General features: G+C 42.6%; 5 protein-coding genes across 5 annotated transcripts; 2 read left to right on the top strand and 3 right to left on the bottom strand.

Annotated features, from left to right (window-relative positions):
- Positions 1 to 1377: 1377 nt before the first annotated feature.
- Positions 1378 to 2663, top strand: EAF01_003083 (uncharacterized protein; the record flags this gene model as incomplete). Its single annotated transcript, XM_038911337.1, has 2 exons — positions 1378 to 2419; positions 2467 to 2663. The coding sequence occupies 2 exons, from the start codon at positions 1378 to 1380 to the stop codon at positions 2661 to 2663; spliced, it is 1239 nt and encodes a 412-aa protein (XP_038772572.1).
- Positions 2664 to 3495: 832 nt separating this feature from the next.
- On the top strand, positions 3496 to 8616 carry EAF01_003082 (uncharacterized protein). The gene is made up of 2 exons (XM_038911336.1): positions 3496 to 5342; positions 5444 to 8616. Exons 1-2 carry the CDS (start codon positions 5142 to 5144, stop codon positions 7883 to 7885), a joined length of 2643 nt encoding a protein of 880 aa, XP_038772571.1. The 5' UTR covers positions 3496 to 5141; the 3' UTR covers positions 7886 to 8616.
- A 348-nt stretch (positions 8617 to 8964) lies between these two features.
- Positions 8965 to 12263, bottom strand: EAF01_003081 (uncharacterized protein). Its single transcript, XM_038911335.1, has 10 exons — positions 11534 to 12263; positions 10784 to 11453; positions 10636 to 10730; positions 10422 to 10588; positions 10330 to 10370; positions 10209 to 10277; positions 9988 to 10154; positions 9592 to 9925; positions 9274 to 9499; positions 8965 to 9150 (listed from the first exon to the last, which is right to left on the bottom strand). The coding sequence occupies exons 1-10, from the start codon at positions 11548 to 11550 to the stop codon at positions 9116 to 9118; spliced, it is 1821 nt and encodes a 606-aa protein (XP_038772570.1). The 5' UTR covers positions 11551 to 12263; the 3' UTR covers positions 8965 to 9115.
- Positions 12264 to 13116: 853 nt separating this feature from the next.
- EAF01_003080 (uncharacterized protein) lies at positions 13117 to 14423 on the bottom strand (the record flags this gene model as incomplete). The annotated part of the gene is made up of 3 exons (XM_038911334.1): positions 13117 to 13886; positions 13976 to 14194; positions 14312 to 14423. The coding sequence occupies 3 exons, from the start codon at positions 14421 to 14423 to the stop codon at positions 13117 to 13119; spliced, it is 1101 nt and encodes a 366-aa protein (XP_038772569.1).
- An 885-nt stretch (positions 14424 to 15308) lies between these two features.
- On the bottom strand, positions 15309 to 16955 carry EAF01_003079 (uncharacterized protein; the record flags this gene model as incomplete). Its single annotated transcript, XM_038911333.1, has 7 exons — positions 15309 to 15643; positions 15702 to 15811; positions 15870 to 15951; positions 16002 to 16063; positions 16122 to 16399; positions 16463 to 16783; positions 16875 to 16955. 7 exons carry the CDS (start codon positions 16953 to 16955, stop codon positions 15309 to 15311), a joined length of 1269 nt encoding a protein of 422 aa, XP_038772568.1.
- Positions 16956 to 17631: the final 676 nt, after the last annotated feature.

Raw genomic sequence — 17631 nt, 5'->3', positions numbered from 1 at the left:
ATACTTGGTAGGTAGATAGGTACCAATATCAGAATCTCGAGCAAACATGAGATGAAACGAATCTATTGATAACCTTGGAAGTGACGTCCTTCATAAGCTTCAAAAAGTGTCGGGGCTAATTTTTTTTCTCGGGCGGGGGTGGGCAATTGATGATAAGGATACGCAAGGCTGTTGAGTGTAGCCTCGTGTGGCTTTACGAGGCTGATGAGGATCAACTTTCTACCAATCATTTCGATTGGTAATCACTCATAACAAGTACATACATACTATTAGGTGCGTATTCTATCAAGTTCTCTTGGTTCCTTTCCCCCCTTGTGGTGTGGTACCCGTTCAATGAGAATGATTTCTAGGACCGGATTTTACCAAAAGGCTCCGAATACATAGGTAGCCCGACCTACTACTTACCTCGATGACCTAGAAACACGAGGCTGATGTGTCAGCCTTCTGCTGACTAATACGATGCCAAGTTCCCGTTATCGATAACTCGAAAACCTTCTTTCTTTCGCTCCGAGGATCTCGTCTTTGCTTTATCTTTATCCGACCTGTTATCCATACTGAACTGCTACTCCTGGACAGAGATAAGACAAGACAGAACTTCGGAGTTTTATACCCATCATTAGCTAGTCCGTACCCAAGGAAGGGGAAATATCGCCATCATTGATCATAGTATAAGTATTCCACGAGCAGCAATGTTGTTTGGGTCTATTTCTTTCCTTCCGTTCGTATGAAACTACTTTCCTTTGGGTTTTGTCCATTGCTACTCGTTTGATTTTGATAGCGTAACCTTCATTAAACTAATCAACGGAATTCATCACACACACACACACACACACACACACACACACAATAGGCATTAATACTCTACAGCGCCCAAGTCTCAGGAAAATTGAATTCGTCGCTCGTCCGCAGTATAAGGGGAAAATAGAACAACAACAAGAATATCGATAGCAAAGCAAACCAAAGCAAATCAACCCATTTATTCCTAACCTCACTCTCACTCGCACTCCTCTCGCTGTCACTCTCGTCACTCTCGTCACCCTCACTCCAACTCTCGTGAAACTTTGTTACGGTTAGACGGAATATGGGTTACTTACCGTACTCTACAATGAACTAGATACCTAAGGACGGTACTCGACTCTCCTTTCTATCTTTTGACTTCACACCTTTCTATGCCCACCTATCTACCTACTCAGGTATTTTCTATACTGTCAATACTCTCTCATTCCATTTTACGTACATCGCACAAAAGTTGGCACATTGATAGGATTTCACTGTTTATCTGTCTGGTGTATGAATGAGATGAGAAACTAATATTGTACTGTGCTTGAATTTACGGAGCACTCATGCTATCTTCATTAATTTTGCATCCATACCAAAATGACCTCAGGCTATCCATATTCACCCCGTTACAACAACGACAACAACAGAAATCCAAATCCGGCATCGACTCCCAACTCGAATCCAAATAACCATTCACTATGGAACAACGACTCTTTGGCTGGTAGAGGTGAGGAAACTGAATCTTTAACTTTACCCCCAATTAGTCGAGCAAATCCCGAGAATAGATTGGAGCTACCTGCAACATCATCATCACCACTTTTTGTATCAGATTCCCATACAGGTCAAACACAGCCAGAACAATCTTCTCATAGTCTCGATTCAAGGAGCAATGCATCAGCAATGATACTTGGAGCCGTATCCGCCTCTACTGCTACTACAACAACAAATTCAAATTCAGAACCTAGCGAAAACCGTACAAAACGCCCTCGGAGCTCATCTCCCCCCGATCTTTTTTCTTTTGATCCTTTCGACGAAACCATCCGGTATCGATCACCACCTCCACTACCACCATCAAATCAAAATTCACGACCACCCTCACAACCAGGCAGAGGGTCTTCCTTTTACGACGACGACGCGGAGGCCTTAACAAATTTCGACTGGGACACCTTTCTTTCACAAGACAACGAAAACGACGAGGAGATTGACGATCCATTTGCATCGCCACCACAAATACCTAGTCGAGCTTCTGATAGTTACGGTGTAGTTGATCTTACTGATTCATCACCGGCTATGGTTCCCCCACCAGAAAGACGCAGAGCTCTTAGCGGCACCAGTCTACGCCCAGCTGCACTCACTAGACCAAAATCCCCAAAACGACGAAAGCCAGATCTCTCAAAGTCTACACCTGTAAAACGTCGCAAGCTTTCACCATCAGAAACAAAACCAGAGGAAGATGTCGAAGTGGTTGATCTCGCGGAGAACTCAAATTTAGAAGAATATGAAGCTGCGAAGGCGAAAAGACAAGAAGACCTGATCAAACAACAAAACCAGGATGAAGCAACAAAACCGGTCAAATTGGTGGAGTTCCAGTGTATCATATGTATGGATAACCCGACGGATCTGACGGTAACACATTGTGGTTTGTTTTCCACAACGTTCTTTTCTAGCACTTCTAATATCATATAGGCCATCTCTTTTGTTCCGAGTGTCTTCACTCAGCATTACACGCAGGGAACAACGGCAGGAAATCATGCCCGGTTTGTCGAACTTCAATTAGCACCACCAGCCTGTCCGGTCGAAGGCCACCCAAGAATGGTACATTTTCTATAGCGATCAAATTAATGACGGCGAACAAAATGGGAAAGAAACCCAAGAGGAATTGATGGCGTCGTTGAAAGACGTCTGGGGGTATATCATATCAGGGGTTTAAAAAATGGGCAGCGGCAATGGAGGAACTTCTATCGATTGATTCATAGTAAAGACCACGGCGTTATGGGCTGGATGGAATGGACTGGACCGACAAGATACCACATCTGGAAATTGGGGCCCCAACACTTGTACAATGTCAAGCTGGGGCAGATCAGATAAATATCACTTCTATGATTTTTGTGTGTGCGCAATAGCATTATACGAAGATAGATTGGGGGTGGTTGAGAGATCTCACTATATTTATAACACAATGCAATACTTCCTGCATTAAAATACAAGATATCAAGGAAAATATTGCCCTTTTCAGGGTTTGCTTCCGGAATCGGCCATTTATTCATGATGCAATAGTGCTATTTGGTGCTATCATTTGTGAAGTTAGTGAAAAAGAGCATCACGCATAATGAGCCCTCAATATGCATATATTCTCAATTCACCATACAGTAGGTCATGTTTCTTTTGTGTGATCACAGGTAGGTAGGTGTTGTCTTTATCTGAACACTCGAACTCTCGATCAGGACTTCTAACATGCACCTACCTATTCATTACAAGGAACCTACATTCATCTGTTTGAAATGACGATATCTAATACCTCACAATTGGACGTATTAAAACACTCTACAGCGACTTAGTCCTTGAATCCCATATAATTTTCGTGGACTATCATCACATGCTTCTTATCATGACACTACGTCAATTCTATCTACTCTACATGTTATTTGTACCTAAACTAGAGCAACAAGATGATCAGAGGCATGCATCAAGATTGTTACCCCTCTCTTTGATCTTCATATCATACATACGTGAAACACTTGATCAATTCAATTGCTTAGAACTAGTATACATTTCCATAGATTCTCCAGTTCTCGTGGGCTACCCAGGCAAACTGGGGAAATCAACCAACAACCAAGTGACTGACGTGGGCAATGAATACTCGTCCAAGTACGGAGTGTTACCCTATGTTTACTTGGGTTACCTCCTCATTTCCACATCTCACGAACTATACCGAGCCAACAGAAGAGCCAGCACTTGTGGTGTTCATGTGATGTTCATGTCTTATCATGTATTATCATGTCATGTCAACGCTGGATTCGAGCACCAAAATACCGAGGCTCGGAAGCGTGATGGGAGTTTCGAAACACAGCTACTGATTAGCTTAGCTATGGTGACTGACCATTTGTTGTGCTGGTCGTTCCTTAATCTCGTCAGTCACTTGTACAAGCTCTCGAAGGGGGTCTGGGGTATTTATTTGCATTCTCTCATTCATTGGCACTCGATGCTGTACGATGTAAGAGAGCGATGAATCCATGATGTGCTCCGGAGTCCGTACACTCTCTGTAGCATGTACCAGGGGCACACAAACGGTACGGGGAGCAGTCGATCCGTATCGCAACCATTACGCAGGTTTGCAGTCCGCCTCTCTCACCGTTATTTGAGGGATCTGATGCCATCTCCATAATTAAGCCAAAGCCTAACCGAGCTAACCTAACGAGCCAGCAATAAGCTGCAGCGAAGAATCTTCAGCTGCAGCTAATCAAGCTCCAACATACTTTGTACAGGACTAGGCAATAAAGTACAGCAAATGCATGCATCTGGGCGGAGTCTTTGCTCGAAACGAATGGATAATTTTGTCCATTTACCGGATTTTTCCAATCATGACTCCTCATTGACTCTTCATTATTATTCACATCATCCAATTCTTACCACCAAAACGGTCAAATGTCAAAATCGAGTTATGTAGGTAAGAAAATGCTCCACTCTGAGGTTTTTGGACGGAGTAGACTCTCGTGTTTCATCGTGAGGCGAGAAGTTTCGCTGGCAAGTTCTTGATGGTTGATCCGCTTACCTTTTGCTTTGCAGAGTCCTTTTTTTTTGCTTGTGAATTTCATTTGCGGCATGTTCATGATAGGAACCACGTCAGGTGAAAATGGGAACATTTTCAAGCGTCCCCATTCTTATCGAATGAAATGTACGCCTTGTTTTCCGATGTGAAAAGGGAAAAGAGACGGAGTTGGATATTATTAAAAAGGGAATTGTTTAGAAGTCTACCGCTTTTGTTTGGATAATCGATAAGCTCAATCGTTGTGAAGTGGGAATATGAATATATTTCACCGCATATCTTTCCTTTTCTTGTGCTTGCCGATTGTTCAAGCTTCATATCTTCATATCTTTGATATTTTTCATATTGCAGCGTGAGAAGTGTGTTCATATATCGTCAGTATCATTACATATTGAAGAGCTGCACGCACTACGCCTTTATATTCTTAACTTTTTCCCTGCATTTCCTTACCGATACTCTCCTCCCCGCCCCCTCGGTTTTATTCTAGCTGCTGGACGGCTTGGTCAGTTGGTTACTTTTGCCACTATCACATTATCAACACCGCTTTTTGGTCTCGTACCTATTTTTAACTTGGCGGAAAGGCGGAAAGGTATTCATGTCCTGTTGCAATATATTCAACTGTCTGCCTTCTTCTTCCAACCTTCTTCGAAAGTCGAGTGGTAAAGCGAAGCTTTCCAATTCTTCAGATATGAGGAACGACGATAATTTGGCTTATGGCACGATGGATACCGACCAATCTCAGACGGGTACTGGTACCAATGAACGAACTGAGAGGCCAAAGAATGATAGAAGAAAAGTAAGTTTGGTATCCTTTGTTCATCGATTTTTTTTTACATGTTAAATAATACTTGTTGGACTAAACTATCATTTCCGATACAAATGTTAACAAATCTCCAGACAACTTACACTTTCCCCATCAAAATCATGCCCTCACCAAAATCTGCAACTACAGCCAGCGCCAATCTCACTCCGGAATTCACAGAATTCGATACCCAGGCTTACTACAACGAATCTCTAGATTACAACTACATATCTTCCCGATTTGCCTTTTCCCTTGGTTTAAAACCAGATGCCGATCGTGAAGCTAAGCCACGCTCAAAATCTGTATCGAAACCAAAAATTCCCTTTAAGCCAAAGCATCTAGCAAGATCTCAAACCGCACCAGTTGCTGAAATTAAGCCCCTTCAAAGATCAAGGACAGAACCGCTTTCACGAAGAATCTTCTCGCCTTTAGGTAGAGAAAGTATCATAGAAGATACACCGCCTTCTACATCTACAGCTCCAGCTCTTCCACCTAGAATCCCACCCAGAAGAACTTCCACAACTGCTACTCTCGTACCTTCCAGTGCTCAAGCTCCTCCCATTTTCTCGCTTTTGGAACCGACGCCAGAAGCAATCTCAAGATCGAATTTAACTAGTCCGTTATTTCCAGATGCTAATCTAAATCCTTTCTCGCCAAGACCGGGAGCCACTTTTGGGGCGATGGTTGTTGACACACCACCGAGAACACCACAAAGACCTCAAATATTACATACACAAACAGAGGGCAACCCTAGTATTTTCGAAGCATTAAATTCACATCCTGTGATTCCATCCATTACAAATGTTCCGACAATTCTGACTGAAGAGCCGGAAGGGATGTCAGAAGAGCCAGAAGGTACATCTTCTGGAACGGAACGAGAACGTGATCTCGAAGGAATGGGAACCGGTACTGGAATTGGAATGGGTTTTGGTATCGGAGAAGAAATTCGTGGTCGAGAGATTTCGGATCCAGATTCCATGACAGGTGATCTAACACTTCATTGGAAATCTTCTCCTTTATCACGTTACACACAACGGACCGTTTTCTGGATCGTCCCAAATGCGAAATTTGATCTCGTGTTTGGACACGATGAAACGGATTTCAATATTCCCATACAAAATCCTCCAAAGTGGGGTTTGAGCAATTGGGGAATTGGACAGGGGAGAGGAAGAAGAGGAGAAAGAAATCAATTCCGAGAGGGGATTAGAAGAGGAGTTCTTAAACCAGTAGAGGAACAAAGTACCTTTTCGTTACTGTATAGTGCGACGAATTTGATGGATGCGTGGTTAAGACCACCTTATCAGATTAATGGACGAGCACACTCGCAGCATTCGGACTCGAAACCGCTGCTTTCGAATGGCGATGAAAATGGAGGCATTCATGAAATATCATTCACGTTACCGGAGTTGGAATATCAACTCAGGAATGAGTTGAAGTGTACGGATGAACGGAGACGCAAACATGAGGGGAAGAGAGCAGTTAATATCTGGGATGTTAGGGCCGGAAAGGCGGTTTTAGCCGAGCAAGCTAAGGGCGCTAGTGGAGAGATTAGAAAGTTGGTGGGGGCCGTAGTAAAGGATGTCAGGGAGAATGGAGGCAAAAAAGCTGCGGAAAGTGGGAACAAGACTTTGGTTGGGAGAGCTCCTCGTGAGGAACCGGAAGTGGAAGCTGCACATGATAAATTTGTATATGTGGAGAATCCAATTTCCGCAACTCCTGCTCCCGTTGTCTCAAATGAAGATGTCACAGCAGTCAGCAAACCACAAGCAGAATCTTCCCCCGCCACCTCTCCACTCCTCCCCGCCGTCGCTCCTCTCCCTAACCCCCAAACCTTTGATCTCTCCCCTACTACCGCCAACGATACCGCAAATCAAAGTCCCAGCTCCTCTCTCCGTGTCGAATTCACAGATGCGCAATTGCAAGCACAGATTCACGCGCAAATGGAACGAGAAATGGAACGTGAAATGGAGCAGGATATGGAACGCGAAATGCAGGCGCAAATTGAAGCTGAGATGAACGCTCAATCCCAAGCTCACTCTCCATCTCACGACGAGGTAAGAGATGAAGTGAGAGATTTGCCACCCGCGCTTCCTCCCCGTCCTAGAAGATTCGAAAGATCCTCAACTTTTGATTTCGGATCTGGAGATGCAAAGGCAAATGATGAGCCACCCAGACGCTTATTAGCCCGCTCTTCAACTTTTGATTCTCCAGCTTCTTTCACGACCTTGAGAAAGTCAGATCGTGATATACATGCTTCTATCTCGGCACTTCGTTCGGCTCATAATGACGATGAGGATGATGAGGAAAATGAAGCAATGTCTGAGATTATGGTTTCGCGCATCCCGGTTCGTGAGTTAGTTTTAGAGGAGGAAGTCGAATTTAGTGTTCTTCCAGATCGAAGTTTCGGGACCCTGAAAGAGAGATTCGAGATGATGTGGCAGGGAGAGGATGAGAGAGTGCATTCTGAGAGGAAGATCTGGAGAGGGAAGTTTAGAGGGGTGTTGGAAGAGTTGTGTAGAGTTGTTGCAGAGAAGTGAGGTGTGATGGGATGAGGTGAGAGGGAAATTTGAGAAGGAGAGCAAAGGGAGATAGGAATCGAAAAGAGAGTCACTGTGTTTGTTATATGAACACGATTCTCTACTCGGTCTGGAATGTTGGGCGGGGCGAGTGGAGAGGGGGGATCCACTTTGACAGCGCAGCTGGCGAAGTTGTGAGGATGTGGAATGGTGATGCGGGGGGGGCTTGGCGGTTTGGGATAGCATGGATAGCATGGATGGGATGGAATTTCTTTTTTCTACTTCTTTTGTTCCTTTGGCTCTGGACTTTACTTGACAGGACTTGTGGTTGTGGTTGGTTTGTGGTTGGCTTTCACTCGCTTTGTTACCTATTTGTTTATTTGGTTCTTGTTTGGTTGTTTACTTGTTTGCTGAATGGATCGGCTTGCTTGGGTTTGCTGAGTTCGTACATATCACTATCTATATCATGGGAATTTTGGGATGGGTTTTGAGGAATGGATGGGTGTTTACGGCGCTCTTTTTTCTTTTGATTTCTTGGAAGGGACTTGTGGATTGCATTGATGGATGATGGATGATGGATGATGGATGGATGGGATGTTTTCTTTTGTTTGATGGAGGGATTGATGATGATATATGAGATGGATGATGAGACTGATGAAACTGAGTGAGATTGATAAGATGAGTTGATATACCTATACCTATACCTATACCTATAGTCTGTATGAGAAATGATATACAAGATTCCATACCACATTTACGATCTTTACAATGTTTGTAGGTTGCAAGAAGTGATTGATATCAACGTATACCTCTGTATGTACATGCATATATGCATATATGATTTATTAGCTCATAACCCTCCCTCTATGGTTTCAAAATCTAAGTTAAATCTATTTCTTATTCTAGTTTCTCTATTAGATTATTACCCTCTCTTACTCTTGAGTCGTATACATATTCTGTACTCTATCTTTTCTTCTCTCCCTCTCTATTTCATTCTATTGTATTGATTTACTAACTCTAATCTCTTGATATATATTACACCAGAGAAATTTCGTATGTTCTAATGACATAACTATCACATCAAAAATTAGCATAATTCAATCTCATTTTAATATCCATCATCTCATTATTCTTTAATAACCACTCGAACAATCAAAATCAAATATATATATTCAAATTATATTTATTAAAAGAATATACTCCATCCCGTTTCAAAATCATATTAATCCCCAACTCTCATCTCTTAATATATCACCAAATCAATTTCGTATATCCCAATAACATAACTATCACGCCAAAAGTTAGCACAATTCAATATCTTCTCATCACATCATCCACTTTTCCCTCTTCCCTTCCCAACCATCCAAACATCCCCCCACTCTCCCCAATACTCAATCGAAAAAACATACCAAAAAAATACACCCCCGCCACACTCGGCAAAACCCCCGCACTTTGCGCAAACGCAAATCCCGCATCCGTATTCGATATGCCTGCTAATCCGAGTAATGTAATTGAGAGGATGAAATTGACTGCGCTGCGAAGTTTATCTGCACGCGTCATGGCGGGTCGACTGAGTGCGTGGAGGATGTTCATGAGGATGAGGGTGAGGCCAGAGGCGAGGAAGAAGTAGGTGAACTAGAGGGGGTGGGGTTAGTGTGGGCATGAGGAAGTGTGGAGAGGGAATAGGAAATGGGGGAGAAAATGATGGGCAAGGGAACTTTTTGTACCACAAGAGCAAGAACTCCAAGATTTTCATTCCATTCTTCATTAGGATCTGTAACCGCATTATCACTTTCCGGGGGATCGATTCCGAAATTATCGAATAGAGAATCCTGCACTGTGGAAAACAGCGTCGTAATATTTCCCAATTGTTCTGTGGACCCAAGAGTCGTATTACCAATATTGAACAAAGCTCTTTGGGTATCTGTAAAGGTTTGTGTGAATTCCGGAGGGAATTTTTCGAAGATGCTTTGAGTGACGTTTGCTAAGCGTGTTTTGAGATCGAGACTATCGACGGCGGGGATTTTCTTAAATTGATCCACGTATTGTTTGCTGACTTGGCTATTGGGGTGTTAATATCTTGGAGAGTCTGGAGGGGATATTTGACTGGTTATAGTGCTTACCTGATAACCTCGACTACTTTTCGCCATCTGATAAACTGGGCAGCACCTTCGACGAGAAATACTAGTGCGAGATGGAATGGGAAGTGAAGAAATGCCCATATTTGTTGACGTATGGAACCAAACTGAGATCGGTTAAGCCAGTCAAAATAAAGCATGTAGAGGAAGTACTTGAAGGGTATTGTCAGTGATTGTGTCAAAATGAGTGAGAGCTTGATACATACAATTATTCCAACAGCTGATACAATAGTAAGAATGAGTGGCGCGGTCCATTTCTCCTCTTGTTCTGCAATCTATAGACAGTCAATATTTCACAGCCACAATCAAGAAGTTTGAGAGACCTACATCCGCAGTACTTTTGCTAACTCCAATTATACCTTCACCCACTGCAACGGAATTAGCGACGACTCATTTGAATCTAAAGATTATCGACTTACAAATAATCAGAGTAAGTAGAGTCATTCTTTGAACAAGATGAGATCCTCTGAAACTTAAAACCTTCCACTTCGACGATATGGCAATGTTGACTGCTGTCTCTAAGATAGCTGTGACATACCAAACAATGAACGCCTTGCCAGTCTTAGATGTTTCTTCTGAGAATCCACTTGAAAATCATTAGCCTAATAATAATTGGAATGTTGGAAAACATACAAAAAAGTGCAAAAATACACTAGTGCAGCTATGATATTGGCCACAACAACAAGAAAGAGTGGTAACTTTGAATTTTTATAATACCAAACATGATACTGAATTCTCATTAGTAATGAAAGATTTTTGCCAAAGAACATAAGAAACATACCAGTATAACAGAATATTGAAAGCTCAACACAAGTCGCGAAAACATTAAGATGATTGCTAGTGAACGAAAAGCACCAGGCTTTTGATCCGATGAATTAAAGTCTGGTCCGACAATTGCCAATCCAATCATAACACCAAATTGACATGCTTTTCCTATTCTCTCCAATATACTATCCGTAACAAATCGAACATCAAAAAGACTGACTTGTAACCATAAGAACCAAAGGATGCAGAAAAAGCCAGCATATGATTTGAGTGCATCGATCTCATTGACATCATGTACATCGTTGAACGTCGTCAGATTTGCAACGAAAAAAAGATCATAGAAAAGTTCCATGTTCGTAGTCTCCTCATATCTTCGAAACTCGGGGGTTTCGAACATTTCTTCTTCTGCATCATCTTTCGAAAATCGATCAACTTTCCTATCGTCATATTGGTTCTCGATCGATTTATCGTATGATTGTTTTCTAGCAATATTGATAGGACCAGATATCTCATGTATGGGACTCGGAATTGGAGGTGTTATCGAATATTTCCTCCTATTATGAGCTAATGGATTTTCGAATAACTTTAACTTCGGTTGTGACTCTTCGTTTCCTTGATACATCGATCCATGACTATAAGTGTTCTTTAATGGGGTTTGACTAGAGACGGAGCTCGTTGAAAGATGCCTGTTTGCCTCTATGATTAGCCAAAGAAGATGGAGGTCTCCAGTTCCATTCTCCATTGAAGATATTCAGGATTCACGCACCTTTCATGTGATGACATGATGTTTAATTGGTGAACGACGGATCTGAAACCTCACAATTGAAATATTCGAGTTCAACACACAACAAAGTACAAGATCTCAAGGGCTAATACTTATATGATATCCCCATGGGTGACAACGGGTAGAAAAGCTTAATTAAAAGCATCCACGGCATAGAACGCACAGATCATTAGATCCGGGAGCTTCATCAGATCATCCGTGCGAGTTTGATATGTTTTGTTTTACCCTGAATCTAGACCATTGTAGGTTCAAGCCATTCGAGTTGATGAATGCAAAGGCTCTTGCATGAGAAATAAGAAATAATTTTCGGTTCTTCATTAGAATTTGTAAGAAAAACGCGGTTGAGAAATACGGATGTTCATCTCCCGTTGAGGTTACGAATGGCCTCATACACTTGTATGTACAGGAATGGCTTTATGGGTCATGAAAACTCTCATGACATTGTTACGCGTAGATTTTCCTCTTGAATATTCGTCCAACTATCATCTCTAATAGTATCCCGCCACTATGTAATGTAGCATTATCGCCAAGAAAGCTTCAATCTGATGGCAGTTGATATTCCCATCATTTCCACCCTGACTGCCGTTCAAACGCCCGCACGCCATTGTTTCAAGACCTATAGGACATTGCTCAAAGGGCCCTAAGCAACTTCCAATGCCTGTAAGTGAGCCACATTTGGAATTGATGCTTTTCTTCTTGAGACGTGGCTTGCATCAATGAACCTCATAATGATGTTTGGCGTGTAGGAAACGGGCGTTGATCAACATGTGAATGTGAAGAATAGTTATTTCTGGAAAAGAGGGTTTCTGTTCTCAGACCCTTCACAAGTTGGACAACGCTCTTCGATTGTATTGGATTTGTATTGATATCTTCATCTTTCCACAGTAGTCCCTGGTAATTCGGATTCGTCATATTATGTAAGCTAACCTTATTCTAATCCCGCCCTGTTCATGAACAGACTCGAATTGACCACCTAACCTAGCGAATCCTTTCATGATTTAATTCTTCATTTCAATCTGGAGAATTAAAGGTTTAAATAAGTTCACACCAAAAATTGTCCAAGGATTTGTTTAATATTATCCACTCTGATCATTCTATTTGTGCTCAAGCCCACGGAGACATGGAGCTATGGTGACAGTTTACTCAAACACGATACGTCCATCTAGTATTCGAGAATCTGATAATGAACTTCCATACATACTCGACCATTCTCATATTTGATATGTCCGTTCAATGCGGTGGTCAATATAGTGAGCTACACAGCCCTTCAAACATTATGTTGCCTATCCTAAAAGATCCTCGGATACATGCCATGGAGCGAAACCGGAGAGCAGGTTGTGAAATTACAGCTCATTCGCCTTATTAATCGCCCTTCTCACTGGAGTGCTATTATACCAACTCCAGAAAGGTGTGGTTATATATAAAGATCTTGACGAGAGCGGATAACTGATGTTATTGCTAGTGCTACTTGGATAGGCTACATAAGAAGACTACTTGCCCAAACACTTCAAAAGCATGGCCAGATGAGGAAACAAACGCAGTAAAGTGTAAGATAAAGAATAGAATCAAGGGACTTGGACCAAAGGGTTTCTGAGCGGTGTAGCTTTCATGTCCACCTTTGTTCTGCACGCCAAACTACCTGTCAGGGTAAGCCTTACATCTTCCACCCTCTTATACCAGCCATTGTTCTGAGGATCTGCCTTAGATCCAGCAACTGGATCTTTGTACCAACGCTCAGCAGTGGTGGTATATTCAGTCGTAGGAATCGTCCCGATAATCACTAGCAAGGTAGCAATATAGCTAGTTTTTGGCGGCGCATTTACAGTCTGCGCAACCGAGAGTTCCACTGTCTTCGTTTGACTCGTAGACGAGGTTTCGGTTCTTTCATAAGAATAATTGACTGCGACAGACCATTGAGTTGAAGCAGAAGCTACCCCTTCGACTCCCACACTAGCTGTCTGGGTCAAGCTTGTCGTTATGCCAGTGACGCGTTTATCAGAGGTCTCAACGGTGACGGGCTGAGTGGTGGAATTGCGAAGTGTTACGGTAATGGCTTGTGGCTTGGGGGTATCATTTGTTCCGTCAACACGAGAGGTAAGTCCTCCCTCATCCGATGAGTTGGAAGCAGTGACGTTAAAAGGCTTGATAACCTCTTTTACAGGGTTAACACTCTGCCATTTGAAAGAGCTTACTACGTCGTTGAGGCGGACGTCCGAAAGTCTAGCTATCTCTTTCATGGTACTCCAGCCTTTGATATTGTCATATGAAGTTCCAGTGCCATCTGCTGCATTGTACAATGTAGCCGTCTGTCGATCTTGAAGCGTCTTCCAACGGACTGAACTAATGCTGTCCTGCAACTTCCATTTCATAATTGAGTGAACAGTATTGTCAGACCCTCGCTGAGAAATATGGTCGAACGTCTACCTCTGAAGTCGAGATCTTCAAATAACTCAATGGCTCCCATATTGAGATCAACTTTTCTCCAGAAAAACATCGAAATCTGGTCGTGCAAGCCGACCTGTATGAGATCAACTGCCTCGGTTCTTCCAGTTCCAACCAGGTCAATACATGTACCTGCATCACCTAGATCCGGGATTGGTCCGCTCGTTTTAATATCAGCAAGTAATGTCATCACAGTATCGGCTGGCATATTAAATAAGATCCAAGACGTTATATCATATTGAAGAGGTGGAATTATATGACGCCGGTTGGGAACATAGTCGTCGAGGATAAGGTCAGACCTCAGACTGTCTCATTGACTCTGGAACAATGCTACGGTACCGCTGGAGATTTGGTAAGGGATTGGAGCGGAAGGTCGTGGTGGTGGAGTGAGAAGACCCACCAATCCGTCGAGAGTAGTAGTAGTAGTCATATTGAAGTCTTCGGTAATATCAAATCAGTGTGTATGTAATGAGTCTGGAGTTGTTGATAATGATTAAGACATTGGGGTGAAATGTGCCTCTATTATACCTAAACTCATTAAGTATTTCACATGTCTCGATGTCCCACGGCCTCGCGTCCTTTTCAGCTGTCTTCGAAGGAGTGGCATTCAATACAAAGCCTTTGAATTCGTATATCTTGGGAACTGTTACATTTATTCAAACAACGTAGAACAATGAAAATGTGAATTCTGATATCAACAATCACAAAGTGAATTCATTAAGAGTTCCAAAAGTTGAGAAGTGACCCATCAATCTATGCACCCGCTGGTGATCGCTCGCAGTTGCCTTTGCAGATGCAAGCGACGCACGCAATATTCGAAATCGAGCGTTTAGACCCCGCTCCACGATTTGAACTGCACAAAAATCGGTTATTCTGCATCAAATTTTGACCCAGTACAACAATACACGAAGCAGGCGATCACCTTTTTGGAGATATTCGAGACCGGGTTCAGCCAAAATCTCATAGTTTCGTTCCGTTTTAGACTTTTTCGGCATGAACGATTCTAAGCCGAAGCAAGGACTGACCAGTACAATGAATGAGTTACGGTTTAAAGCTGTAGGTCGCCTTTCAGAGCGCGGTCAAAATCAGGGTGGAACATGAGCCAAACTGCGGTGGACGTTTGTTCAGCAGCCCCCTTTCAGCCAAAATTACACGAGGATAAGCGAATGCATCATTTGGTTCGTTGCTTTTGAAAGTTTTTGTTTTATCAATGCATCACAACTACAAAATAGTTTTCCCGCATGAAGCCATTGTTGCACGAATCGCGGGGTTTGGTAAAGATAAGCCAGCATCACCAATCATATTCCCTCAAACACTAAGCTCTTATACCACCAACGATCGACTCTTCCGCCAAGAGTATCTCACACTCTCTAATAACATCAAACGAAAACACATAATCATTGATGTCATCCGTGGTGCCAAGTGTTTTTCCATCCGGAAGATACTTGGCAGCCTCATCACGACTAGCCTGCGATGCAGGTGGGCTATGATTCGAAAGGATTTGCAGAGACGAGCCTCTATTTTTTCTAACCTTTTCGTATAGTTGTAGTCGCTTCTCCAGTGTTTCTTTGTCGTCAGGATTTATCTGATTCAGTAATATCCCGAGTGCACCCGCATCTTCGATGGCTTGGCACCCCCCTTGTGCTTGGACTAATGCTGAATGTTAGGAAACGTAGGACGAAATGGGGTTGTACATATTTCAACTTACACGGAAGCATAGGATGAGCAGCATCGCCTATCAAAACGAGTCTGTCCTTGTGCCATGTCGGGATTGGTTCTCGAGCGACCAATTTCCAAAATTTAACATCTTGTGCCTTCCTACATTGTCTGTGAGATACCATCCAATGTAGATATAGCCATCGGCAATCAGACTCACCCGATCACGGCTTTTAAGACGGGGCTGAACTCATGCATCGCATACTTCATCGGAACACTTGGGTCAACAGACGCTCTGAAACCTACCACCAACTTTCAGCGTCATACAAAGAGATTAATGCGGGATTTATACTTTCTGTAGCATGGGAACTGTCGAATGCCTTTGACAAGTACAGAAAATTCTGCACCTCGTTACTGATTCGCGATCTGGTCAGCTCAGAAATATCATAAAAAACGCCCACGAAATCCTTACTCTCTACATGGATACCATACGAAACCGCCCACACCGGAAGCTGGCGCAAAGAATCTCTGAACAGAATCGTCGACCAGATCAGCAGTCTCGGGATCTGATAACAGGTCTTCTGTGGGCACTAACCATCGCATACAAGACCATCCAGTATCGCCTGCTTGAACTTTATTCGCACCAAGCACGTGGTCCACAGCCGTTGAGTGCACCCCATTTGCTGCGACGATAAGATCTGCTTGTAAAACCTTTCCATCCTCAAGAGTGACTTTCCCATCTACGGCATCCTATAATACAAATCATTATTCAAATTCGAGACCGCAACAAAACGCGTTATCACTAATACTCACAAAACCAACTATCTTCGCCTTGACCTTCAAAACAACCGGAATCCCCTCTCCATCTTTCCTAGTCGCTATTTCTCTCAACTGACTATGCAAATCAACCCGATGGGCCGAATACAACGGTATCCCATACTTTTCCTCAGTCTGCGCATAATAATTGTCAACCACAACTTTCATGGCCATACCATCCCAAATATTTGCTTTACTGAGAGCTACCAGTTTCGATTTCGCGGGCGAGAAGCCCCATGACTTAAGTATGAGTGACGCATTTGGTGCTACTGTTATAGCGGCGCCTGTTTCGTGGAGAAGGGAAGATTGTTCGAGTATCTTGGGTCATGTTAGTATTTCTACATTGTGGGTATCAGATGATATACCGGTATAATCTGGCCGGTAAAAATATAGTGAGTAGAAAACGAACAGTAACTTTATGTCCACCTCTACGTAGAGCAATCCCAGCACCGAGACCAGCGATTCCCGCGCCTACAATTATGATTTCCATAATTTCAGTCAATCGTGTATTTTTTGGTAGTGGTGATGATATCAGAGGTAGCTCACGACATGTCGTCCTTTATGTATCATCAAATGGACTCGTGCTTACACGTTTCATGTACGGAGTATGCAGCACGGCTGATGAGCTGAAAGCCATTGTATGACAATCCGTGTGAGATGTCTTGCTTAATTTCGTAATCCGCGAAGGTAAACCGGACTAGTATAGGAGTACTCTGATTGACATGAGTGGTCTTTAAATCGAATTCCAGTTTCGCACTGATCAGCACACCAGTGGGTGTACAAACTGACGGGACACTGCAAAAATGGACTTGTGAATATCTTTCAATGAACCAAATCATATATCTTAAGAATTTTTATAATCATTCATTAGATATGAAATAATCGAAACATGAATTTTCATATCAAACAATTAAAGAATGACTTTATTAGAAATTTCGAAAGTTGGGAGTCTCGTCAATCCATACAGAGTCGTAAAGATTGTTTCAGATTTCCGTTTCAATCTTAAATGCAGGCCACAACATGTAGTGTGAAAAGTACACCTTGCGTTAGATGATGAAAGAGATCATGTAACAACAACAAAAATATTAGTTACTCCTCACTATCAATATAACCATGGTCGATATGAAGAGAATTTGTGCGAGTTTGTAACCATGTGACATGATTTG

This window comes from Botrytis porri, assembly GCF_014898465.1.
Source record: "Botrytis porri strain MUCL 3234 chromosome Unknown BPOR_004, whole genome shotgun sequence".
NCBI classification, from domain to species: domain Eukaryota; kingdom Fungi; phylum Ascomycota; class Leotiomycetes; order Helotiales; family Sclerotiniaceae; genus Botrytis; species Botrytis porri.
This window is presented reverse-complemented; position numbering and strand designations above follow the sequence as displayed.